The 27,396-nt window shown below is 39.1% G+C and overlaps 1 protein-coding gene across 1 annotated transcript; it reads left to right on the top strand.

Moving 5' to 3' along the window:
- Window positions 1-12,305: 12,305 nt before the first annotated feature.
- On the top strand, window positions 12,306-25,828 carry lrrc59 (leucine rich repeat containing 59). Its single transcript, XM_041220733.1, has 8 exons — window positions 12,306-12,479; window positions 12,764-12,880; window positions 13,491-13,550; window positions 16,440-16,598; window positions 18,742-18,846; window positions 21,312-21,384; window positions 21,812-21,985; window positions 24,906-25,828. Exons 2-8 carry the CDS (start codon window positions 12,776-12,778, stop codon window positions 25,157-25,159), a joined length of 930 nt encoding a protein of 309 aa, XP_041076667.1. The 5' UTR covers window positions 12,306-12,479; window positions 12,764-12,775; the 3' UTR covers window positions 25,160-25,828.
- The last annotated feature ends 1,568 nt before the right edge of the window (window positions 25,829-27,396 follow it).

Here is a 27,396-nt window from a genome sequence, read left to right as displayed (position 1 = left end):
ACTCAATTAAATCTATTTCTATTAAGAATTAAGTAAAATATCTTATTCTTACAAAAACAAAGAAAGAAAGGAATTCTTAAACATTAAAAATAAAAGTGCTCTCAATCATTGGCTTCAAGAGAGCTTGTGATTCTTTTGTCAAAAACAGAAGGCATAGCCAGGATGCTTTATCCAGAAGGCATAGCCAGGATGCTTTATCCAGTAGGCATAGCCAGGATGCTTTATCCAGTAGGCATAGCCAGGATGATTTATCCAGTAGGCATAGCCAGGATGCTTTATCCAGTAGGCATAGCCAAAATGATTTATCCAGTAGGCATAGCCAGGATGATTTACCCAGAAGGCATAGCCAGGATGATTTACACAGAAGGCAGAGCCAGGATGCTTTAACCAGAAGGCAGAGCCAGGATGCTTTAACCAGAAGGCAGAGCCAGGATGCTTTAACCAGAAGGCAGAGCCAGGATGCTTTAACCAGAAGACATAGCCAGGATGATTTACCCAGAAGATATAGCCAGGATGATTTACCCAGAAGGTGGCATAACCAGGATGATTTACCCAATAGGTACAGCCGGGGTGATTTACCGAGCTCAGTCACTGTTTAAAACACCTAAAGCCCTGAGAAGAACAATCCTCTGTAACTGTATATGGTGCAGTAAACCACACTATTTAAAACATTTCATATACTTAAGACATTTATAGAAGCATGACAAAGCAATCAATTGAGTCAATGGCTGTTACTTTTATAATTTTCATTACATGAGAGTAGATGCTAAAACTTCATGCTGATTTTAGACTCAGCTCTCGTCAAGATAAGCACCAACTAAGACATAGCTTTACAGCAAACTAATGTGATCCATCTGTGTTTCCATCCATTTGCATTTCCTTCCATCTGATGATGTAAATATCTTTCTGCCTGGTGTTGATGGCTCCAGTGTAATGCTGGCTCCACGGATCAGCTTATTTTGCCTCCCTGGCGCATCAGCAAACACAACAGCTGCAATGCTGGCTCCAGGGATCAACCACAGTGTGGTCTCCCCAGCGCCTCAGCATGACAACCGTCTGGATTGAGCCGAGTAGGACACATCTCTGGGGTCTTCAAGTGGGCACCTTCTATCCTTGGTGTTTCGTTGACTAGCCCACAACACCTCACGAGTGCTCAACAGTGATTCTGGCATCCATCAATGTTGCTTTCTTTCTATTGTGCTTGAAATCCCCAACCAGAATCGTTCTGTCTCAACCATAGCCAGTTGCTGCTCCTCTCTGCTGTTTCAGATAAGTTATTCAATGTGCGCTGCAACTCTTGACCATTGAATCAGACGTCTCTGAGAAACCAAGTGGTAGAGTGTGCCAAAAATCCTCGACAACCCTCCTCCACTGGGTAAACTCGGACTCTCCATCTGGGCTGTTCCGCTTCAGCAGCTAGTTGAGCATACCGAAGTTTCTTCCTCTCATACGCCTCATCTACAGCATCCTCCCATGGCACTGTTAACTCTACCAGGTGAACAAGGCGTGCTGATGCAGACCACAAGATAATATCTGGTCGAAGGTGGAAAAATAAGCCATTGACCAATATCTGCCAGCATTTTCCAGTCTCTAGCAGCTTCTAATTGTCCTAGACAAGACTTTTTCTTGGTGGTGGATGAATGTTGTCTTTTGTGTGTAATGCTTTGATGGATGCATCTCATCCTCTCCTCCTGTTTTTGCACCTCATTGACTACAAGCTTCCTCCGTTGAGCTAGGGCTTCCTTGAGCCATGTAGAAGGAGCTAAACTGAGTCTAAGACTTCCTCTTCCATGCTGAACTTGCCCCATGATATCACCAATTTGAAGGGCAGCCTTTGCATCTTCCACGTCATCCTTTGCCACCCACTTCCTTCCAGTTTTCAACACAGGTGCTGCCTCCCTTACACATTTATTGTGTGACTCTATTAATGTAATTTCCAGTCGGACCTTGGAACACTTAAACTCCTTGGTCAGAGCGGAGACTGGTAGCTGCAGTATTCCTTTACCATAAAGACCCACTCTGCTGAGGCAGCATGAAACTCCCAACTATTTCATAATGTATGAACTGATTAAAGAAACCAGCTTCTCTATTGTTGTCAAGGAAACCTCGTACACAGTGAGTGGCCAAAGCAGCCTTGGCAGTAGACCAAACTGAAAACTGAGTTTCAGTTTGTCCGTTAAAGCTCTGCTGTCTGTGTTCTTCAACCCTTCTACTGCTTGTTGTCTCACTTCTCCCACACAAGCTGTGTCCTTTAGGTCCCCATCATACCATTTCCCAAGACTTTTCACTGGCTTCTTAGACACTGTTGGTATTGCCTCACTATTAATGTAGAACCTTTTATCCACTACTTTACCTTTAACTATAAAGACTCCTTGATTTAGCTTTCTTTTATTTCACTTGTGCTCATGCAATGTTATTGGGTAATTTGCCCAATAACCAATTAGTGCTGGCTACTGTCGTAGTCATGGTTGTCATGTCATCCATGTATGTTCGAATTGGTGGCAGTCTCATTCCAGTAGCCAAGCGCTCTCCTTCCACTACTCATTTTGATGCCCTAATAATTACTTCCATTGCTATGGTAAAAGCCAGTGGAGAAATGGTGCATCCTGCCATTATTCCAAATTCTATGCATTGCCATGTAGAGCTGAAGATGAAAAACAAAAGTGCAAAGTAAATTGGCTAACATATTGCATTAAAAACAACGATTGGTGTGGTTTCATAACCAGAATTGTATTTTCAAGTGTTTTGGAAGATTAGAATTTGTACTTAAATGTACCTTTGAGGTTTCAAAAATCCTTTTTAAGCTTTCCAGCTATGTGGCAAAGTGCCTGCCCCTGTGTGTATTTTGTGTTGTATGTTGTGTGTTAATGTTGATGTGTAGTCATTGGTACACGGGATATAAACGGATCTGTGTAACACGAGTGTTTAAAATGTATATTTGTATTTAGGCACGAGGATTGCACAGCACTTCACGTGCAAGTAAAATGTAATAATATGTGAGCACGGGGAATTGTACTTTATTAATTCATTTGCAGTTGTACCGTCACTCCAATTGAATGATTGATTAGCTATCGAGTCTCAGTACAGCTGCATAAAAGCAGCATGTTTTCGCTCACTTGGGGTTGTGTGTTCGGTGAGTGGAGAACAGGATTGGAGACGGAGGTAATAATAATAATAACAATAATAATAATAATAATAATAGTAGTTAAAAATATCAGCTCACCATGTTAGTTTAGTGTTTGTCTCTTTAATTTAGTTTGTCCTGTGTTTTTGTTTGTCTTGCAACCTTTTATTTTCTGTCCATCTGTTCATTATTAAATGCTGAGCGAGACCATTCGCTCAGCGTCACCAAACTCCATCTCTCTTTGTTTATTTCCTGGTTCCTGTTTCTGGTCTGACATCCCCCACTCCAGCCATCTTTGTGACAAGCTATTATAAACAATCTTTACTATATTGGAATTGTTTTTTGGCATAACTTTACACCTCATAATTCAATTCTCTGGAATAATAGAGTTATTAAAATTAAAAATACGTCACTTTTTCTGTAATCATGTGGCAAGATAAAACAAATGATGAGAGCATTCATGTGGAGCATTCATGTCACAGAAGCCTAAAATGCGATTATAGGCTTTTTATTGCACATGGTAGTTTGTTGTTATAATAGTTTATATCACTCTGTTCACTCAGTCTTTTTTTCTTGTGGCAGCATTTCCAATGTCTCTGTCTTCATTAGTAATATTTTAAAATCTGGTAGTCATTTTTTTTTGTGAATTATTATTTTTTATTTCCTTTTGGATTTTACAGATGATACAAAGGCTTGGAGTATCATCAACATTAAATAACATTATATAGAGCATAATTATAAAAAAAAATCACGAAAGATCCATACAGATTACACAGTTGAAAACTGGTGAAAGCATGAAAGGATTTCTCTCCTTCTAACAAATCCATATACCTTAGATCTGCAAAAATATATTATTTCTGTTATTCATTCTGTAGACCACTTTTTCATATAATGCTATTTTGGTTAACAGGTCTACCCACACCTTAAACGGAATGGGTGATGTTGACCTCCAGTGCCTAAGTATCACTCTACAACCCATTGTAAGTGCAAGTCAGCACCAGATAGTCTGTTGATGGTTTAGAACTATCTCCTCGGGTATAATCTCTAAAATACAGAATGCTGGGTTCTGATTTAGCAGCATCCCAAATACTTTTATCAAAAGAGTTATTATTTTGGACCATAGAGGCTTGTCATATCACATTCATATAGCATGTGTAACAGTGTGCCCCTCTGTTTATTGCATCGCCAGCACAAATCAGTGGACCTCTGTTTTAATTCAGCCATTCCACTGGGGGTCCAGTATCACCCAAAAAAATTATTTTGTAATTTATTAAAGGTGACTGGATTTCTCTGGAGGACATATGCCATGACTCAGCCACCTCCTGCCAGCTGCTCTCTGAAATACCTGCTCCAAAGTCCCTTTCCCATACCATCCTGAGACCCTCTAACTTTGGAGCTTGAGTCTATCTAAAAAGTCTGTAAAATGTATATGCCACGCCTGTCAATTGCCAGGAACTCTGAAACAGCTCCCGAATACCTGTTATCGAAGTTACAGGACATGATCTAATCACGGCAAGAATACAACTTCTTAATTGAAGATATTTCCAAAAGTCAGTCTTTGAAATATTATATTTGGTCATTAGTTGTTTAAATTATTGCAAAATTTCAACTTCAAACATATCTTCCATAAAGATTGTTCCTGCTTTTACCCAAGACCCCCAGTTGAATGGCTTTTTATCAATATGTAGCAGTTTGTTATACCACATAGATTTTTGTTAGACAGAGATTTGATTTAGTAATTTGGTGAGTCACTCTCCAGGTTTCCCTTGCAAAAAGCCAATACCGTGTTCTTAAAGGGGACTGGTCCGCTTGTTTGAGTAATAAAGGCCTGAAATGGGAAAGGATATGTAAGTTCTCTTTCTATGATAGCCCACATAGGTGTTTGTTCAGTTGCAAAACGTGTTTTAGATGGCTGATAAAGCAAGAAGTCATAGTGGTACCAATCTACTTTTAGGAGTCCAAGGCCACCATTCGTTTTTGGATGCCCTTTGGAACTTACCAACAGCTCTGTTATATCTGTCTGGAAGAAAAGGGGAAGCTGAGCGGGAGAAGATATGTGACGTAATTAATTTGAGGGACAGTATTCATCTTTATAATATTAATTTTACCCAGTAAGGAGAGGCCTAACTTTGTCCAAGTTTGTAAAGTGCTTTCTATTTTTTGGATAAGAGGAAGGATGTTTGTTTGCATGATATTTTCCAACCCTGGAGTGAGCTTTATACCCAAGTATGTCATGCCAGTTGGAAACCATTTAAACTGCCAGTGTTCTCCTATATTTGGAGGGCATATTTTACATATTGGCATAACCTCAGATTTTGTCCAATTGATTTTGTATTGCGATATCTGTGAGAAGGGATCTAGTAATGAGAGGATGTGAGGGATAGCTGTTTAAGGGTTAGTGGACATCAGTTAAATGTCATTAGCATAGAGCAATAACTCTTGTTGCCCTGCATGCATGCCCACAATGTCTGTATTGTTTCTTATGGCTACTGCTAAGTGTTTTAATGCAAGGGCAATAATTAGTGGGGAAAGGGGGCATCCCTGTCTAGTCCCCATGTTAAGCAAAAAGGGGAAGACATTTGTCCATTTGTCCATCACGGGGTCTGTATATACCAGCTGTAATCAGATTATGTATGATGAACCTAAACCAAACAGTCCTAGGGTACGAAACATATACAACCACTCCACCCTATCAAAAGTCTTTTCAGCATCGAGACAGAAGGTAACTGCAGGTTCTGCGCTATTCCTAGTCTGCCATAGGAGGTATAATAATCTGCGCAAATGATCTGCTGAGGTCCTGTCTTTCACAAAACCAATATGATCTGGGTTAAGGTTAGAGTTAGGGTTAGGGTTAGGGTTAGGGATATACAGTGCCTATAGAAAGTCTACACCCCCTTGAACTTTTTCACATTTTGTTGTGTCAGTGCATCAGAGTTTCATAAATTTAAATGACGATTTTTTCCAACTTATCTACACACCATACTCTACACTGTTAAGGGGAAAAAAAGACTTTATTGTGAAGAAAATTATATATTAGAAATACAAAGCTGAAAGATCATAATTGGATAAATCTCCACCCCCCTGAGTTAATACTTGGTGGAAGCCCCTTTGGCAGCAATTACAGCTGTGAGTCTTTTGGGATAGGTCTCTACCAAATTTGCACACCTAGATTTGACAATATTTGACCATTCTTCTTTGCAAAACTATTCAAGCTCTGTCAAGTTCCTTGGGGAGCACTGATGGACAGCAATCTTCAAGTCATGCCACAAATTTTTGATTGGATTTAGGTTGGAGCTCTGATTGGGCCACTCAAGGACATTTACCTTTTTGTTTCTTAGCCACTCCAGTGTGCACTTTGACTGTGTGCTTTGGGTCGTTGTCATGCTGAAAGGTGAACTTCCGTCCCAGTTTCAGCTTTCTTGCAGAGGGCAGCAGGTTTTCTATTAAGGACTTCTCTGTACTTGGCTCCATTCATTTTCCTTCTAACCTGACAAGTGCCCCAGTCCCTGCCGATGAGAAACATCCCCATAACATGATGCTGCCACCACCACAAGGCTTTGCAATTAGGCCCAAAAATTCCATTCTTGTTTTATCAGACCACAAAAATTTTGCCACATGACTACAGATTTTCCTGAGTGGTTTTTTGCATACTTCTAACGGGATTCAAAGTGGACTTTCTTGAGTAATGGCTTCCTTCTTGCCTCCCTACCATACAGGCATGCTTGGGATATTGTTGTCACGTGCACAGTTTGACCAGTCTTGGCCATAAAAGCCTGTAGCTCTTGTAAAGTTGCCATTGGCCTCTTGGTAGCCTCTCTGATTAGTCTCCTTCTTTTGAAAGCACCTTGGTGCTCATGGTTGAGTCTTGGCTTTGAAATGCACTACCCAGCCGAGGGAACCTACAGGAACTGCTGAGTTTATCCTGAAATCATGTCAATCACTACAATTTAACACAGGTGGAGGCCACTTAACTTGGTGTGTGATTTTGAAGGTGATTGGTTACACCTGAGTTAATTTCGGATTGCTATTACAAGGGGGGTGGACACTTATCCAACCAAGCTATTTCAGTTTTTATTTTTAATTAATTTTCTTGGAAGTTGTGGGGTAGGATGTGTAGATACATGAAAAAAAAAAACAACAATTTGAATGCATTTTAATTCCAGGCTATAAGGCAACAAAAGGTGAACATTTTGAAAGGGGGTGTAGACTTTCTATATATATATATATATATATATATATATATATATATATATATATATATATATATATATATACACACACATATATATATATATAAATTTTCTGAAGCAATTCCCAGCAAAGTTTCTTATTTTATCTTGTTATTTTTTTCCCCCTTCCCCCCCTTTAAATAATAATTGAGCTCTCTGTTGACCTAATAGCAATTTAGAACTATAATGTATGTAATATGTATTAATTTTGACTATAAACAGCAGTATCAGGTTTTTCACAGGCTAAGTATCCATTATATACATATACACATTCATATAGGTGTACATAGCCATGCATATGCATACAGATAAACAGAGCATACTGTCTACACATATCTTCGGACGTGTGTACTTGCCCACCTCCATAACTGCGTTAGAAATTGAAGATTTTAAAACAGTACTCTCAAACTATGGATAGTTCTCTGTCTCTGTCGAAACATGAAATTACCAGCGATCGGTCCGAAAGCTCAAACTGAATCCTGCTCCACTGTAAAACTTCCACTAGATGTCCCCCGAAGGTTGTAGTCGCACTTCCCCAGGATTGTTAGAAAGATTCTAATGTCCGCAGGAGATGAAAACCGATCCTGGGTGTCATTAACTGAAACTTTCATGATTGCCAGGTAAAGCATTGCATAGCTTATGCCTTTTTCCTGTAGTGATCTCTTAACCTCATCAAACTTCTACTAACACATGTTGTTTTGCCATTCTTCTCCCCCCTTCTCTCAGGCTGCCAGTAGCACGGTCTCCCTTGCACTGTAGCGCAGAAAGCACACTATGATTTGCCGAGGGCATCCTTCAGAGCTAGTTTTCGGCCTACTGATCTGTGTGCTCGCTCGATCTCCAACATGTTGTCAATATCTAGGCCCAGGCATTTGTGAAGAAGTGAGTTCAGAAAGCTCTTCATATCATGTCCTTCTGTGTTTTCAGGAACACCTGCGATCCAAAGTTTTTCGACGTCCCCTGTTTTCGAGCATCTGCTCCATTTTCTGCACTAGCGAGTCAATGACAAGCTCTTTCATTTGAAATTGATCCTCCAGGTCAGATATTTGAGTTTCAGTTTCAGAAACCCGTACTCCCAGTTGTTGTACTGACATTTTCAGAGAGGCTATGTCTGTCTTTACATCTGTAATATCTGCAGTAATACAAAAATGACTACAAAAGATTTAGAAGTGAGTAGTTTCTTGAGATTTACGATTATACTGTAAATACAGTATAATCGTAAATCTCGAAAAACTACTCACTTCTAAATCTTTTGTAGTCATTTTTGTATTACTTTAGTATAAATACATGTTCATTTGGATTCATATGTTGTTTTTTTCTGACTTTATGTGAACAAAAAGATACACGTTTGCCCGTTTTCCCATTGGAAATAGTGATATTTTGAAATATCACTGTCCTGGTCACAAAAGCAAAGTTTGTGGGGAATAATAGCCATTTTCTATACTTTTGAGGCATAAGCAATTAGGAAATAACACTTACTACCCAGGAACAAAAATTGTGTTACATAGTGTAATTAAGGGATTTCGGCACCACTAAAGTGTTCTTTGTTAAGGGATTGAGGGAAAAAGGCATCCAACTTAGCTGAGCTTTACACTATCCAGCTATTTACGATGATTGTTGTGGTGAGAAAATTGCATCCCATGCAATTTATGTACGAACCTCTGAGCTGTTTGTTCATGTGTTTGTTTAACCTGTGTGACTTAAAAAGGGATTATACCAATGTAATAAGAAGTTTGAAGCTTATTTTCTATAATGTTTAAAATTAAGAAATACACTTATATAGTCTGGATGCTTCTCTTCCTCTTTCAGCCTTCATCACACATCTTGTTATTGCTAAGTGAAGAGGGTCTAAATTGGACTGGAGATGTCCATACATAGCTATGCTTTGAAGTAGACTGTAAAAGAGCCTACGTGACAAGACAAAGAATGTCATGGTGCCAGGAGGAACAAGACATGCTGGCCAAAACGATAATAAGTTAATTATAAGTAGTTATGATATTTGTTATATGATGTGTTGTTATTGTATAATTTGATAGGCCACTTTGATGTTATTACTGCTATAACTGTTTAGGGTTTCCATGCTCAGGTTTAAATGCTATTACGGGTTATAAGATTTAGGTATAATATAATAATAATGTGTTATTATCAGTAGTTGTCTGTGAACATACTTCCTCTTTCTACTTGAAGGATAGGTGACCCTTATAAGGAATGGAAAAGTACTGACATTTAGCTAGACAGAGGAAGTTCTATTTCTCTAGCAACCACAAGCTGCTTCCGTGGCACTTCACAAGAAATGTCACTGACTTACTTTTAATTTTAGGGGGGTTTGCAATTTAAATAAGTTGTTATGATTGGTCTCATCTTAATCTTCCAAGTTGTTGCTATCCGTGAATATTAAGTTGAGCTTCTGTGATTGGCTCTTAATAACTGTAGGTTACAAGGTATGTATTATGCTTACTGGCTCTATGTAGTCAGAACATTGCTCGGTTTTCCTAACACCTGCGTGTGTTGAGAGTGTTCTCAGGTTTGCAAACTTTAACTATTAAACTTATTTGCTCAATCTTGTTTGTTCTACTGAGTCTCTGTCTTACAGGAGGTTAAAGTATAAACTTCCACAACATTGTCCCATGTTACGCCTTGGTTGTCATTTTTATTAACATGCCAGTTTGTGTGCTCTGGTGGTCAGTTAAGATGACCTGTATAAACCTTATAATCTTACAGCTGTGCATAATAATACTAATAATAACTAGAACTTCCAGGCAGTTTTACAGCTTCCAAGCTCAGTACCAGTTGGGAATTTTGGCAAGCTGTAGCATTGCAGTACAAGTGCCAGCAACAGATCAGTTTTATGGAGCAATTTCAATTCTAAGCATTAGTTCATTTTCTCATGATGCTTTATAACTTTAAACATCATTGTAACCATGATCCTATCTGCACTCTGTTCGGAGTTGTAAGCTAGTTTTGCATTTAACCTTATGGAAAGGTCAAAGGTCACGATCAAGGCAATTTTTGAACAGATCATATATGGGTTCCTATATGTGTTCCATGGTGTAAGATTATTTTTGTTATTGTTTAGGATCAATAAGTATTTCGATATTAGGTTAACATTTATATTTACAAAATTAATAATTAATGTAAAACAACATCATTAATAAAACATCAGTATTATAATTAATATAATGTGAATAATAATAAATGAAAATACTTGCTGTTAAAAGGCTAGTAAGTAATTTGGTTAAACTCTCCTGGTAGCATTAAGCTTGCTGTGATGTTTTATTTTAATAGTGAATGAGTGTTTGCCTTCTAATTGTCTGTATAAAGATATTTAAAGGTTTTGTACTCAGAAGCTTTATTGACAAAACCAGGAAGTGTGTTGGGTGGAGCAGTTGTTGACATCGTGTGAGCTGTTTTAATAAAACAATCAGATTGAAATCAGTCTGCATCTAACTGAGTTGTTGAGATTAGAATTATTTCTTCACCACATCCAAAGACTAATATTACAGTAGTAACCATTACCCTATCTGCACTCTGTAAGGAGTTATAAGCTAGTTTTGCATTTGACCTTAAGGATAGGTCAAAGGTCACAGAATATACCAATAAATATCTTAACAACTAGAACTGCCAGGCAGTTTTACAGCTTCCAAGCTCCGTACAAGTTGAAAATTTTGGCAAACAGTAGCATTGCAGCACAAGTGTCAGCAACAGATTAGTTTTATAGAGCAGTTTCAATTCAAAATACTGCATTAGTTCATTATCTCACAATGCTTTATAACTTGAAACACCATAGTAACCATGGCCCTAACTACACATTGTAAGAAGTTAGAAGCTGATCTTACATTTAACCTTAAGGAGAGGTCAAAGGTCATGATTAAGGTAGTTTTTTTAATAGAGCATATATGGGTTCCTAAATGTGTTGTGTAGTAACCATAACCCTGTGTGCGCTGTAAGGAGTTATAAGCTAGTTTTACATTTGACCTTAGAGAGGTCAAAGGTCACAGGCAAGGTGATTTTTTTGGATAGAGTATACATGGGTTTCTATCTGTGTTCTATAGTAACCATTAACCTATATACACTCTGTAAGGAGTTATAAGCTAGTTTTACATTTTAAATTAAGGAGAGGGAGGTCAACGGTCGCAAGCAAGGTTGTTATTGGACAGAGCGCATATGGTTTTCTATATGTGTTCCATAGTAACCACTAACCTTTCTTCACTTTGTGAGAAGTTATAAGCTAGTTTTACATTTGACCAAAGATTTTGAAAGATTTTTAAAGAAATGTGTCATGTGACCAACTTTTTTGAAAAAGTCAGTTGTATTGACACTGGGATGATGCTTGTTAGCTGATGTGTTCAACTGAAGCAGTTTTAAATTTAAGAACAAAACCTAGGTCTGAACACCATTTTTCCCTATTTGAATTCCACTGTCCCCAGGATGACAAAATACCAAGTTAGGAGTTAGTTGGTTAAACGGTGTGCAAACAGAAGCAGTTTGATGTTTGGGCATGTTTTGGCAAATTTGGTGGCAGCCATTTTGATAATAAAATTTATCACAGCAACTTCTGCTTCACAAACTTGAAGCGGTTTGGTTACTGATGACATATGCGAAGCTTCAGATCAATTGCTTCACCAGTTTCTAAAAAGATTTTGAAAGGGTTTTTCCAAGGCTGCCATCTTGGTTGACACAGGAGCGCAGTTTTCATGTTGATTGGCTAAACTGCGTACAAACAGAAGCAGTTCAAAGTTCTGGGAAGAAAAACGACCATAAAAAAAAAAAAAAAAAAAAAACATCTTTACAATAACAACTGGCTTCACCAGCGAGTCTGGCTTGGTGGCCTAATAATAATAATAAGAGCATGTAGTTGTTCTTCCACCCACTAGGTTGTGCTACACATTTTGGTCGCTTCCACGACTCTTCTTTGGTGTGTGTCTCTTTGTGCCAGCTAGAGTTTTCAGTGACGTGGACATCGAGTTCCGTAGGAAGAGCCGATGCTGGATAAATTCGTATTCAATAGAGTGGTAGAGAGCGTGAACTATATATGATTTGGGTTTAACTTCGTCAGATTGGTTTGACAGAAATACAGTGACAGATCATTTTTTATATCTCATTGATTCGGAACAACAGCATTGCGGGTGAGCTTTTTTTCAATTTATGTGGTTGATAAATCTGACAAATTTGTGGTAATCTCAGCTACGTTTACAATAAACACTTCAAATCAGAATGGAACGTGTTTTGCCAATGAATAAATAAGTCAATAACGCAAAAACAATTAGATGTGTCCCAGAAGACTTATTATACAATATACGGTTGCTAGTATGTAACGGTGTACCGTGATTCACGCTGTTTTCCAGCGGTTAGTTCTTTCATGGTGTTTAATGCAATGCTGTCACGAGGTTTTTACTCCACTTTTAATCAGTTTCCAGGAAAGATGAGCAAAACAAATGGCAAGGCAGTGAATTTGAAGGACAAGCTGGACGGCAATGAGTTGGACCTGAGTCTATGTAACCTGACGGAGGTGCCTGTAAAAGAACTGGTAAGTGTTCACAGCTTGCCAGGCACAGAGCAAATAACTTGGGTCGGAACTGTAGAAACAATCATGCATCTTATAAGAGTGTTAATGCGCCGGGAATGCGCGACAATGGCACGGTCTAGTCTGGTCGCTTGAAGCGCTGCAACACGGGAGCGAACTCTCCTCGGTACAGTTGAGCAGTCCTTGAACCCAGAGCCGCCAACGAGCAGAAACTGACTCCGTGGATTATTTTCTACAGAGGTCAAAACACACGGCACCCATAATACGGTATAATATAAACGAGGATGCATTACTCTACTTTGGAGCAAATCAGAAGGGATCTATTCACAAAACTACTAAGATTGTGTGAAGGTTTTTTTTTTCTTTTTTTAAACGGCCCTTACAAAATGGTCTTTACAGTTTAGTGAATAGGGCCCAGTATTTATCGATCTATAGCTGGTATTAAATTGTATCTACCGGGGCTATACTGAACAAAGAATCTCTGCTATTTACTCAAGTTTTTTTTTTCCACCAGAATCCAGAAATGCTATGTCCTGGCAGCCCACAGTTCTAGAAACGTCCCTGGGAACGTGCCTGTATTGATTTGCAATCTCCCTCTCCTGTTTATCTCCAGGCTACTCTTACGAAGGCCACTGTGTTGGATCTTTCCTGTAATAACCTCACCATTCTTCCAGTAAGTATCTAGGGTTCATGCATTCATTTTAAACGTTTGTGTCTGTGTCTTTATAAAGTACATGGCGGGATGGTAGATGTGCTGTCACAGTGTAATGCTGAACTGTAATTGCCAGCATGATCGTTGTTATTGGAGAGTGAATGATATAGCATTAATTTTAAGATGATCTTTTAAGATGATCTTACTTTTGTGATTGCAGAACAAACTATTGTAGTCTCATTTGGTATAGTACATTGCAATTTGATCACAGTACTTGTGCGTCCATGTTGTAGTAGTCACATGAGTATTTATTATGGCATACATTTCTGTTCAGGTAAGCATGAGCAGCATTTGCTTAATCCCTAACAGTAAAAGATGTATTATGAAGCCTGCATAAAAGCAGCATGTTTTCACTCACTTGGGGTTGTGTGTTCGGTGAGCGGAGAACAGGATTGGAGAAGGGGGTAATAGTAATAGATATAATAATTTCAGCTGACCGTGATTGTCTGTGTAGTCCGTTTTATTTGTCTCTTTGTTTTGGCTAAAGTGCCGTGTCCTCTGTTTTGTTTGTCTTTACAACCTTTTATTATCTGTTTGTTCATTTATTAAATGCTGAGCGCAACCAAGTGCTTAGCTTCACCAAACTCCACGTCTCTGTTTATTCTGTGTTGGTTCCTGGTTCTGGTCTGACGTCCCCCACTGCAGTTTACTATCTTTCGCAAGTTATTATCATAAATATCAACCTCAGTCGAGACTCCAGCCTCTCAAGGTAAACCTATTATTCTGAGGCCATTCTTACAAAGTATTAACATAAGCATATTTGTGTCTGTCTTGCAGCTGATTCTCTGATTTCCCGCTGTAAAATGTGCATGTCACATTAATGCAGAGCTCGCTCGGGCACCAGCGAATTTACTGGTACAGGGTGGGCAAAGCAGGATTTGGGCGATTCCTCCTCTATAGAGAGTGCTGCTCATGAACTTTACTCGTATAATTGAATACTAAAATCAGTGAAATACAATCTTTGTGCATTATTTAGAAGTATAAATACTCCAGTAAACATAAATAAAAATCACAATACTCACACTTTGACGTTTTTTTGTTTTATTTTCCTTTTAAAAAACGACCATTTCAGAAATCATCTCAAACGTTTTGAAACTGGTAAAATGAAATCGGCACATTAGTCAAATATGCATTTAAGTGCATAGTAATTGAAGACATACCATGTCCATTTTTTTTGCAAATTTATTCATCGTATGACTTCACTCCATTTGTCCTCTGCTGAAACTCGTCATGGCGGCTGCACCAACGAAGAAAAAAAAAAGCAATATTTCAGTAAGTCGGAGCTAAAAGAAATCTGATTATATGAGGATGGTGCAATAGTATTCTTTAAGTTTTGCTGTAATTTCATGTGATCGTGTACAAGTCAGTACTATTAAATATCATAATGCCAGTCATAAACACATGGAGAATAAGAAAGCAAATAAGACGGCAACAGTGGCAAAGCACTGCATTCTTCTACGCTGAAAAACTAAGACCTAAGGTACTGCGTTCAAGGCAGAGCTTTCCCGAAGTAAGCTAAATTAATTGCATATTTCATTATTGTTTAGTTTATTTCTTTCCACACTAACTGCCTTTAATGAAGCTTTAATTAGCAATTTTAAACCATAGCTGTTTCTTAATTGAATTATATTTTCTGACGAAGAAATTAGCTCAAAACTATTTTTCTAGCTATACAATCCTTAAAGGAAATGTATCACTTTTCTGTCTGGAGACGTACGACTTTTTAAATCTTGCAAATAACACTGCAGAATTAGGAAAGAAACAACCAAGAGGATTCATTATGAGTTTACATTAAAAGGGGCTCTATTTAAATTACAATCGGGTGATACACAGCAGTCAACCTGCCTATCAGTGTTTCATATTTTATCCTGGTTATTGCAATGCCAGTAAAACGCTAAACTTAATTTATGGACTACTATACATAGGATTACTCTCACATGACATTGCTGGACTGTTCCTAAACTGTTTCATATTTTATTGTTATTGTAAATGAGATTAATAAGCTAAACAAGTCTTTTCAAAACTCTTATTTGTAGAGTGAACTACTGTGTTAGCGGAAGACTGTAAATATGATTCTCACAACTGTGCTGGACATTTGGTTTTCTGAACTGTTTTAATGTAATTCTTAGGTTTTCCTGCTTATTTTAATGCCAGCAATGAGCCAAGTGATGTCTACAAACATTGTTTGAAGTGTGTTCAGGTGCTTTACTGTCTCTTATAGCAACAAGATACTTTGAAAAGAAAAACAAAAGAATTGTGGTAATATTTATTAAATGTACTTATTTTAAACTACCAACATATGTACATATTAATACATTGATATAAAGTGGGAACAAATGAAATTGGCCATTTTTGAAAAACGGAATTTGGTATTCCCAAGAATGGAACAATTAATAGCCTTAGAGATGGTTACAGTGGAAGGCAGTGCAGATGCCAGTGTTTTATGCAGTAGTGTAAAGTAATTTTATGCAGGCCACTAGTTAAGCATGCAGTCTATATCTATGATAACAACAGACAGCGCTGCACAGGATAAGGGCTGATTCGAAATCGGAGGCAGAGCCACAATAAATGTCTTGTTTTAAGTAAATTGTAAAATTATTGAGATGCTTGTGTTGAAATATTGTTTCAAAATTGTATAATGCAACAGAAAAAATATATTAAAAAGGTTAATGCACGGCTGAAGGTTTCTCACTAATAATGTACCCTTTCTCAGTAAAAACAGCAAGTTTCTCAGTATCTGAAAAGCTTTGAGGGAACGCTGCTGACGAGGTGTGCCCAGTTGCAGGCCAGCAGTGTTCTCAGATGTGTATATACTTGCACTGATGTATCAAAATGTTGTAATCCTTGCAGTCTGAGTTCTGTGGCCTCACTCACTTGATGAAACTGGACCTCAGTAAAAACCAGCTGGTGCAGCTGCCCCCTGAACTGGGGCGTCTCGTTTCCCTGCAGCACCTTGACCTCTACAACAACAAGCTGTGCAGCCTGCCTGTCAGTTTGGCAAAGCTCAAGGTAAGCCTGTCTGCCAGCCTGGCACAGTTCAAGGTAAGCCTGCTGTCAGCCTGGCACAGTTCAAGGTAAGCCTGGCACAGCTCAAGGTAAGCCTGCCCGTCAGCCTGGCACAGTTCAAGGTAAGCCTGGCACAGCTCAAGGTAAGCCTGCCCGTCAGCCTGGCACAGCTCAGGGTAAGCCTGCCTCTCAGTTTGGCACAGCTCAAGGTAAGCGTGCCTGTAAGCTTGGCACAGCTCAGGGTAAGAGTTGTTTTAGTTGGAAGTGAACGGTTAGAAACTCACAGTAGTCCTGCAGCTAGTCCTGTGTTTTAGAACTCCCCTCTGTCAAGTGTGTTATGTAATGATCAGAAGGAAGGGGTTGTGTAATCAAACACTTCTTATAGAATGTGTTCCTCCTCTAAAGCGGCATGAACAACTAATTTTAACCCTACAGACACAGGTGTCTTAAGCATGGAACAGACCGGTCTGGCGCGGCATGTGAGACATTTTGCTGCCTGTATTACTGCCATTGCTTTCATGTGGTGTTGGGCAGGTCAGCGGGAGACGATGCTGAGTGGTACCGCTCAAATCGAATCCAGACTTTTTTCTGGCTGCCGCGCGGTACTGTCAGTGGATTAACCAACCACAGCCAAGCGGTGACAACACGTACTTGGCAGGAAAAATCATTAATGAAACTGGTATCTTTTTACCATTTGAGAAATCTATTTAAACTTAGACCAATTATTTCTGTATGTGATGCCGAGAGGCAAATGCATGTCTTTGTTTCATCTAGAATTGATTATTATAATGCACTTTTTATTGGTGTCCCAGAACGTGTGGTATCCAGCTTGCAGCTTGTTCAAAATACCGCCGCTAGAATTCTGACTAACCAGGGAAAGTGAACATGTTACCCCTGTTTTGGCGTTTCCATCTGGCTCCCTGTGCATTATATAATTGATTTTAAGATTTTGCTGTTCACTTACAAGGCCCCGAATGGATTAGCACCTAGTTATTTACAGGAATTACTGACCGTGAAATTAGTTGCCAAACCACACTCTTGAGATCACAGGATGTGCGGCTGCCGATTATTCTTAGGGTCAACAAAAGCAACGTGGGAGGTAAGGCTTTTTCTTGTTGCTTTTTCAAGTTATGGAATGCTCTGCCTTGGTTTGTCAGGGAATCTGGTACCTTTTCAGTTTTCAAGTCAAGACTTAAAAACCACTTTTATAAAATGGATTTCTTATCTTAGTGGGTTTTAATGTCAATTTTAAATTGCTGTTTTTGTATTATGCAAGTATAGGTGGGCCGAATGGCCTTTTCTCCCTCTAGAATTTATGTTCTTTCTTATGTTCTATTCTTTCCCACTCAGATTCTGAGAGATTGGTACATGCTTTTGTATCTTCTAGAATTGATTATTGTAATGCCCTATTAGTGTATACTGTTATTTAAATGGTCTGACTATGGCAGTTGTATGTGTGACACACTATACAAATGTATTGTGGTTTGTTCTTTTTTCTGCTATGTTTTGTACAGTGCTATACAATACTTTTGTATAAAAAGCAATAAATAAATAAAATGTATGTCAATTATATTCTAGTACATAGCCTGCAGTGTGGTACTGACTACTACTGTATTGTAAAATTAAATTGTTCTACAATATTGTAAGAAAAGTAAGTCGCATAGTGCATACCGCTCGTGTGCCTGGGTGCAGACTGGCAGTATTGCACTGTGAAAATGCCCAGCAGTTCCGCGTCGTGCCTGCCTGTTCCAGGCTTTATTCATGCAGTGATGAGAAGTGCAATCAGTTTAGAACAGAACTGATAGCACTTGGTCATCTTCAATATATCTCCAAAGCATGTGAAATCAGGCACATGCAAGTTTCTAACACTGCAGTATTACAGTTTAGACCCTGTGATTAGCTTCTTGAGATTCTTTTGGAGTATATACACGCTAAAACTGGGCAGAATTCTGTATGTCATTCTAACAGCACTCAAATGCATGTTTTATAGGAACCAGTAGACAGCTTACATTCAAATGTTTCATTGTACCTTTTTTAAACATTTAAAGTAGACAAAGTTTATCAAGACCTCTGTCCTATATAGAGCACTGCCCTGCGTCTGAAGGGATCCTTCACTGCCTGTTGCTCACGCTTGTGTTTCTGTCAGAATCTGAAATGGCTCGACTTGAAGGATAACCCTCTGGAGCCGGCCCTGGCCAAGGTGGCAGGAGACTGCCTGGATGAGAAGCAGTGCAAGGAGTGTGCAGCCCGGGTAAGAGCCCTGAACCTGGGGCACCCTTCGTTGTCCTGGGAGGTGTGAGGATGAGCTACAGATACGAAGGCATGGAGTCCTTTTCAATGCTTGTGATCTAACTTCACTGGCTATGTAAACAGTTTGCAGGGCAGACCAGATGTGACCTTTTCATCCTTCTGATCAAACCTGTCCCCAGCTGTCTATTCCAGCTTCTTCCCAGGGTTCTCATTCAGATATATCCTGTGACAATTTAAGTAACACTGAATTGATAACTATTTGTCTAGCTTTATTAAATACAAGAGCTCTGGGTAGAAAATCTGTCTTAATAAACAACTTCATCTTGGAATTGAATTTAGATATTTTGACTTTGGTTGAGATGTGGTTGAAAGGATGAAAATGCCCCGCTAGTAGAGGCTCCACAGAATGGGTTCTCTTTTTATAATAAGGCATGTCCTAGAGGACGTGGTATTGCTGACATTTTTGGTCAGGAGTTTGTTCTTATGAGAATATGGGTGTGTATTCATCATTTGAAATGTTAGCCTTTGTAGCCAAATTCCTATTCGATTGTAGTTATTATCGTCCTCCAAGACTTAAATTGTCTTTTTTTTTAATCTGAATTTGGTGACCTTGTATCGACACTTGCTGTTAACCGTGATAAGATTGTGGTGTTAGGTGATTTTAATGGACATGTTGATGTAGAACGAGAGCCTCTTGGAAGAGATTTTGCTTGAGTCCCTTGGTTTCACTCATCATGTTACTGGCCCTACTCGTATTCATGGCCATGCTGTAGATTTAGTTATCTCTCGTGACCATCATTGCTCTTCAGATCAAACTCTTATTAGTATTATTATTATTATTATTATTATTATTATTATTATTAACAACAACACCCGGTTCTCTAAAACGTCCAGCATGCACTAAAACTTGGTCTCTCGATTCATCAACTACTGACATTCTTGGAAGCATTGTCCACTCCATCTTTTACTCGGTCAGGATCGGCTGAAGAGTGGAAAATTATAACGATATTCTAACGAACACATTTGATACTATTGCACCTTTATAAAATTAAGAATGGGTATGAAAAAATTCTCCCTATGATTTAATGACAACACATATGAACAAATGCATGTGTCGCAAAGTAGAATGTAAATGGAGAGATACTAGACTTCAAGTCCATTATTTAATTTGGAAAGATACTGTTTTGAAATAGAAGGCTGCACTATCCTCAGCAAGATCCGCTTATTATTATTAAAATCACATCTCATCCAAGATATGTAGAATAGCTATATCATACATGTATAGGCCTTATCAATCCACATAATCCACACTGGAGTGCTCAGAGAAGCGTTTCACCATGTGGATTCGCTTACACTTGTACCGTACATTACTAAGGGCCTACCTATTTCACAGCCGTGAAAAAACGTGACACACCGTGAAATTCATTCTTCACCATGAAAACTAAAATCTTTTTTTGTGTACTTTTACACTGCACTTAAATCTAATTAAGTTATGTGTATTGGTCCATGTTCCCAATGTGATTATAAGCTTGTTTCAACTTCAAAGAAAACTGGACAGGATTTATTGGTTGACACTTAACAGTAGCCAATAACCGCTCTGGGCTCTCTTCACTGATTGGGAGATATAGGCATCTGAGGTGTGTTTAGTATCCTAGGAGATCTCAACTGATATTGTTAAGCAAGTGAACATTTGCGAGTGTCCAAAATGAATAATAAAAAAAAACTACAGTAATTCAGCGGATCGTGTACAATAATTTTGCATTCTACTGGTGGCAAACTATTTTGTACAACCTGCAATGTTTCATTGGCTCACAGACATCGAGCTGCGATCCAGCAGCATTTAGACTCGGATTGCATCAGAAATTAAAAAGGTTGCGGATTGTGCATTGCTTCAGAACAAAAAGTAAAAAAAAAATAAACATTTTCTGAAACGGCGGCACGTGACAACGTAGTAATGTTAAATATTATTAGTTTCGATCAAGACAGACAGCTACATTTGGGACTGATTTAAAACAAAATGATATGTATAAAGTACATTAACAAAGCAGGTTACTCTTGATCTCTTCATCATCATTCTGTATTTGTCCACAGATGCATACTCAGTAACTTCTAGGAGCAACAACACAGATTACGTTCTTGATAGCAAGTTACTATAAGCAAGATATGTTTTTAATTTCATGGAAAATTTGATTTCATTAAAATATTATCGATTTGTTATCGTGAGGTCCCAATCGATAGGTAATTTGATTATTATCATTACAAGCCTAATTAGTGGTGGTGTTGTTGTTGTTATTATTATCCTCTTGGTTTTTTCGGAATATGTCTTCTGTTATCGAACATATATTTTGAAACTTTACATGAACACAAATGAATACAATCCTCATGTTTCTTTGCTGTTTTTGTTGGTATTTTAGATGACTGAAAAATCAGTCAGTCTTATATTGTGTATATGTGTGCTCTGTGCAGGTTTTACAACACATGAGAACCATTCAATCAGACCAGGACCGGGAGAAACAGCGCCGCCTGCTTGCAGAGAGAGGTGGGTACTATAGGAAAAAGTCTGGTCTTGTACTAACTTTGCACCAGAACCTTTAAGGCTTGCTTGTGGGTTGGTGGAGTCCTTTGGAGATGGAATTCACTCATTTGGTGCTTCACTTATCCATGTACTGCCCCCTGCTAGTATGTTACTGTTACTGAATCATCAGTAGGATTTCTATGTTTACTCATTTTAAAAACTTCAGTAATTCAACTTCAGACACTTAATGATTTTTGACAAATTCACATGTAGGTGTAGTCTATGAAATTGTATGAAGCTCTACATTGCTGACAAAGTGGTTACATTTAGGAAGCAATGTAAAATGCACTTCTATAAGCCATTGAAGCAACAAACAACCAAATTAATAGCGTGCTAAATGAATTTGGAGTGGAGTGTGGCTGTGTGTAAACTGGCCTCCTGTACTCCTCAGAGCGAGAGAAGAAGCGCGAGGTGGAGCAGAGGCTACGGGAGGCGAGGGAGAGAGAGGCCCGCAAGCGAGAGAAGGCTGAGGAGAAGGAGCGGAAGAGGAGGGAGTACGAGTCACAGAGAGCAGCGCTGATCCACCAGCAGGAGAGTGAGGAGAAGACAGAGCGTGAAGTGCAACGTGAGTCACGTGCTGCATTCTCACCAGCTGCAGTGGGCTGGTTCTGCAGCTGCCCATTTATTCAGCACAGTACAGGGTAGAATATTTGAACTGAATAGCAGTTTGAGCCATTCCACTTTGTAAGAACAAATCTGATACAACCTGCACTTTTATACAGGAAAATTACAACTGTGGCTTAGAATAAAACATGAAATGGCTCCAACTGCTACACAATGCGAGCCTTGCATTCTTCAATATAGATTGGTTTCACAGACCAGCTGTTTAAGTTTTAGAATAAACACCCAAGTTCATTATTCAGACCCCACCTGAGCCTTACCCTGCATTGTATGCTCCACTTGGGAATTTATGTGGTGTCGGGTGGGACCCTAGTCCTGTAACACAAGGAGTGGATAGGGAAGCAAACCAGGTCAAAGTGGTGACCGGGGTTTATCGCTTTTATGGTGTTGGGTTCAGCTGAACACACTTTCAAACAAATTCAGTTTGCAGCTCTGCCAGTTCCCTCTCCTTCACTATGCACCATTCTCAGTCCACAGCTCCTAGCCAGTCCCGTCTGCTTCACTGTGCACCACTCTCAATCCACAGCTCTGCTAGTCCCCTCTCCTTCACTGTGCACCGCTCTCTGAATCCACAGCTCTGCCAGTCCCTTCTTCACTGTGTACCGCTCTCTGAATCCACAGCTCTGCCAGTCCCTTCTCCTTCACTGTGCACTACTCTCAATCCACAGCTCTGCCAGTCCCCTCTCCTTCACTATGCACCACTCTCTTTGGGTAGCTGACTGACAACAATTTAGGAACAGGGTCTTGTAAAACCAAAACGGGATGTTACTCAGTTAGAGCTAACAGTGGCCACTGTTTTAATATTAAATGAAACCTTGCATTTGACTTTATTTTAAAGACAGAGCTACACTTAAGACTTTTAATACTGTTAGAGATGTTGCTTTTTTAAATGCACCCTTTTTTAATGATTTAAACACTGACAGTATTCAGATCAGCCCCATTCAGAACAATTGAATCGACCCGCTGTGTTAGTGTTACAGAACATACTGTAAAGTTTTGCTGTGTCCTGTTTCCTTTTTCAGTGTTTTATTTTTAAACATATCTCAAGGCGCTTTTCACAGTTTAAAAAATATATACTATCACGACTCTCTAAATCAGGGGTTCCCAAAGTTTTGGTGATGGAGGGCCAGTTTCCAGAGGTTGCGTGGGATGGGGGGCCGCACAAGAGAATGTAGCACTCATGAAACCGAAATATGTCCCAAATCATACCATTTCCTATACATTTTTTTGTATTTAAATTAGGAATGTATATTACTACCACTGCAACACCAGCATCTTTGAAAGGTATTTGTGTTTTATCCTGTGTCTTGGTGCCACAACAGGCTTAGGTTTGAGCACCAATATCATGCTGTCACATCTTACATTGTCATGGTCACAACAATTAAAGAAAATAATACCGAAATAGGTACTCTTCAAACTATGCCAATTAAACTCTTTTGTGGGTTATTCTTCAGTAGTGAGGCAGAATGCATCTTGACTTGTACAACTAACCACTTCACTAAGAGCTGAATATATGTACAGTGAACTCCACTTAATTCAAATATCTGGGGACCATACAAATAGTTTGAGATGTGGAAAATTCTAATTAAACAAATTAAGTAAATTGCCCCATGGTGTGGACATTTAGAGCTATTTCCATAGTGAATTTGCAGAAATAAAACAGACGTTACTGTATTTTACCTTGATGTTTTTATTTATTTTTTCTTTCTGGAATCAATGAAATAATCACACGTTTCTATTTAAAGGGCAGCATTAATTATTCATACATTTTCTACCATTACATTGGAGCTTTTTATACAATTGCATACGATTGCTACTCAACATCCTACTAGCTACTGTACTGCAGCCTAACTTATTCAGAAACACTGTACAAAAAAGAAATGTAACAGTAACAATTTTAAACTGTAGCCGAGTTCTGTTACTACAGTAGTACTTTCCCTAACAAAAGATCCAAGTTGAACACCAAAACTACAATACTGTACAAAGAGCATTTTCACAATGTAGTTGAAGCTAAATACAGTTTAGCTCTTAAAAATAATAAAATAAAATCTACAACAGAAAAAGTGCCTGTATCCTGAACCGAAACGTTTCTTGCAGTTGCTCTGTTAACATTACGGAAGCTAGCGAGCTACTTCAGCTGTGTAATCTAACGCTGTTTGGAATGTACCTTCACGTTTTGATATCACAGTCTTTGGTGGACCTTTGGGGGGGGCGGGTGGTGATGCACTTTGGGAACCCCTGCTCTAAACTTTTAGTCATGGGTCATAACTGGGTAATACGTTTCTGAACATTTATTCACCGTTCGCAAGGAGAAAAATAAAATTCTTCTAAGATTCGCAGTGTATAAAAATCACACTTCCTCCTGCAGCATGCTGGTTTTCTGTTCCCTCAATTCAACACTCATTTCAATCAGTGCAGCAGCAGTGTTGCAGGAGGGAGCATGAACTGGGTACACTGTGATGATAGGAAGAAGAAATCTCTCTCTCCTGGCAAACATTCCTGAGAAAGTTAAAATAAAAAAAAAAGTAATTCCCTAGTTTTTTACCTGTGATGTGTGACAAAAAGTCATGAATGTGTGATTTTTTTTTTTAAATGTTTTTTAAAAAATGCTGCGATATGGGAAACACAGAATACAGCAAAGCAATGTGTTTCTTATAAATGCTGCCAGGGGTAATGTAACACCATTGTGACTACCTTATTATGCATTTATTAAACTGAGACATCACCCTATCACACTTCCATAGTGATTGCTTGATAGTTTGCTTGTTCTGATCTTCAAAGTGAGGGCTGCTAACAGTTTGTATTTTGGCTTGGCATCTCTTCATTTCCCACAATCTAACCCTTTTTGTCTTCTCCTTTTTTAGGACATGCCTCAGCCACAAGCTCTGCCCCCAAAGCGAAGGTCTCTGTGATTGGTGCTCTGCTGAAGCTGCTGCTCTTCCTATTGGTGGGTGGGGTGGGTGTGGTGGCGGTGTGTCAGTGGACTGAGCTGCAGAGGGAGCCTGTCTGCCGGTCTCTCAACACTCTGTACGAGGAGGCTGTGAGCATGCTGCAGGGACAGGAGGTGGTGAGCAGGCTCCTACAGAAACTCTCCCAGCAGCAGCAGCAGCAGCCCTGAGCAGCAGGGGGGTCAGCCCAGGGCTGCTCAGATGTCTATAGATTTGGTCAGGTTTTTTTAATTTATTTTTTCAGTCAAAGCAAAAATGGTTTTATAAAATACCAGAATTGCAATGGCTGCCTGACACTTTTTTGTTTTGACAAATCAAATCTTATACAAGTCGTACAGCTTAACAACATGATATCAGCATTCCTGACAGTCAAAATGCATACAAATGGATGTGCTAAGAAATCAAATGAAAGACCAAATACTGTTTGTAAATTTAAGGAACATTTACATTGACTGCAGAACTATTTATTCATCAAAATGAAAAACAAACCTATGTGTTTGTATTGCCTGTGTTGTGTACGAATAGGCCTGTATGTATGTTTCCACATTCATGCACACAGATGTGCTGGCAGGTTGGGACACTGTATTGTTCAGGGGTTCCTGTCTGTTTTGTGGTTTGTATTTTTGTCCAATACATTTTGCTTTTATTATCTGCCAGGCTTTCTTTATCTTTTGGGGTGCAGTTTGAACCAACAGTCCTGCAGGTATCCACAGGGGCTGCCTGTTTACACAGGGGGATTCCCTGCTGTATTGGAAATGCTAGTTTGTTTAGATCAGAATTACAAAGTGATGCTTTATTCTGTATTCTAAATCTTGAAAATAAACACTGCTGTGCAGAGGCATTCAGTTGTGTTGTGCTGTGTTTTTTGTATATGCCCAAGAAGCTGCTTTTTTATGCTATCTGCTTTTGAAACCAATCGCATACATGCTTGAAGTCATTGCTGGGCAATCTAGCTGTGGTTTGGGATGTAAATTACAGTAATGTTGTTGGAGCTGTATATCCTACAGTATACAGTAAATTGTTCAGCGTTTAAACGTTAGTAAAGTTCAAACGTTTTTAATTTTGCTTAATCGTTTAAAGTTTGTCATTTGCAGGTCAAATATTAACACTTAGCCATCCATTTATTCAGCGTCTGTCAGTCGTGTCAGGTCCAATTTAATTTCACATAAGCTGTTTATTTTACACGTGCTGTTCAAATTTTTTTTTTCAGATTAAAACAGGTTTAAAAGGCACTGAATTGCAAAAGCACACAACTAGTACTGCATCTCCAGCCAAGCCCCACTCCTTGTTCGCTGTATTTTTTTCACATACCTCTTTATAGACATGCATACTGATAAATCCTCTCCTGATCACTTGTTTTACCACCAAACTCCTCAGTAATGCGATCCAGTGATATTCTTTGAATGCTGGATGCAGAAGCAGCTATCTCCTTTGTTTATGTCTGTGTTATCTCTGTGATGCATGGGGCTATTAAATACACCCTTTTTTTTCGGTTTCATTCAGCGGTAATACGACTAGAGACCTGTGCTTTATGTCTTTTTGATGATGTCAGACAGGGTCCAACTTAGAACTATTAAGGGAAAATTGTAATGTCGGGCCTGGTACGACATAGGACCTCAAAGGGCTAAGAAGCGGCTGACTGCAAATAACGGCTACTAAGTCTTTTTAAATTTTTATTTTTTTTATTTTTCATAATTACTTCCTACCTTTGTCACATGGCATCATTGTCATTGGGTATTCACGCATACTTTTGGTCACATTATCACAGGAATTAAGTTAGCTGGGAAATAAGTTAGCGTATGTGCCGTGGCATAGAGTCTACCAGCCTGTGGAATTCTGCAGGAGGGATGCGGCACCTTCTTCCACAAGAAAGTCAATCAACTCACGTCTCGTTGATGGAGGTGGAAAACGCTGTCTCAGGTGTCATTCCAGAATATCCCATAAATGGTCAATTGGGTTCAGATCTGGTGACTGAGAAGGCCATGACATATGGATAACATCAGTGTTATGCTCATCAAACCATTGGGTGACCACACATGCTCTGGATGGGGGCATTGTCATCGTGGAAGACCCCCCACCCCCTGTCGGCAGGAAAGAAATGCTGCAACATGGGGTGAAGATGATCACTCAGTACCATTAAGTAGCGATTAGCATTAACCTTGCCTTCTAAAGGAATGAGTGCACCCAAACCAGGACAGGAAAATGTGCCCCACAACAATATGGAACCACCAGAACCCTTCACTGTTGGAACCAAGCACTCAGAGCTATACCATTCTTTTTGGTTGGCGCCACACATGCACACATCCATTTGTCGAGAGCATGGTGAAGGATGATTTATCTGACCATATCACATTTCTCCACTGCTCGCTTGTGCTCTTTGCACCACTGGACTCGCAAACGTGTATTG

This window comes from Polyodon spathula, chromosome 20, assembly GCF_017654505.1.
Source record: "Polyodon spathula isolate WHYD16114869_AA chromosome 20, ASM1765450v1, whole genome shotgun sequence".
Classification (NCBI taxonomy): domain Eukaryota; kingdom Metazoa; phylum Chordata; class Actinopteri; order Acipenseriformes; family Polyodontidae; genus Polyodon; species Polyodon spathula.
This window is presented reverse-complemented; position numbering and strand designations above follow the sequence as displayed.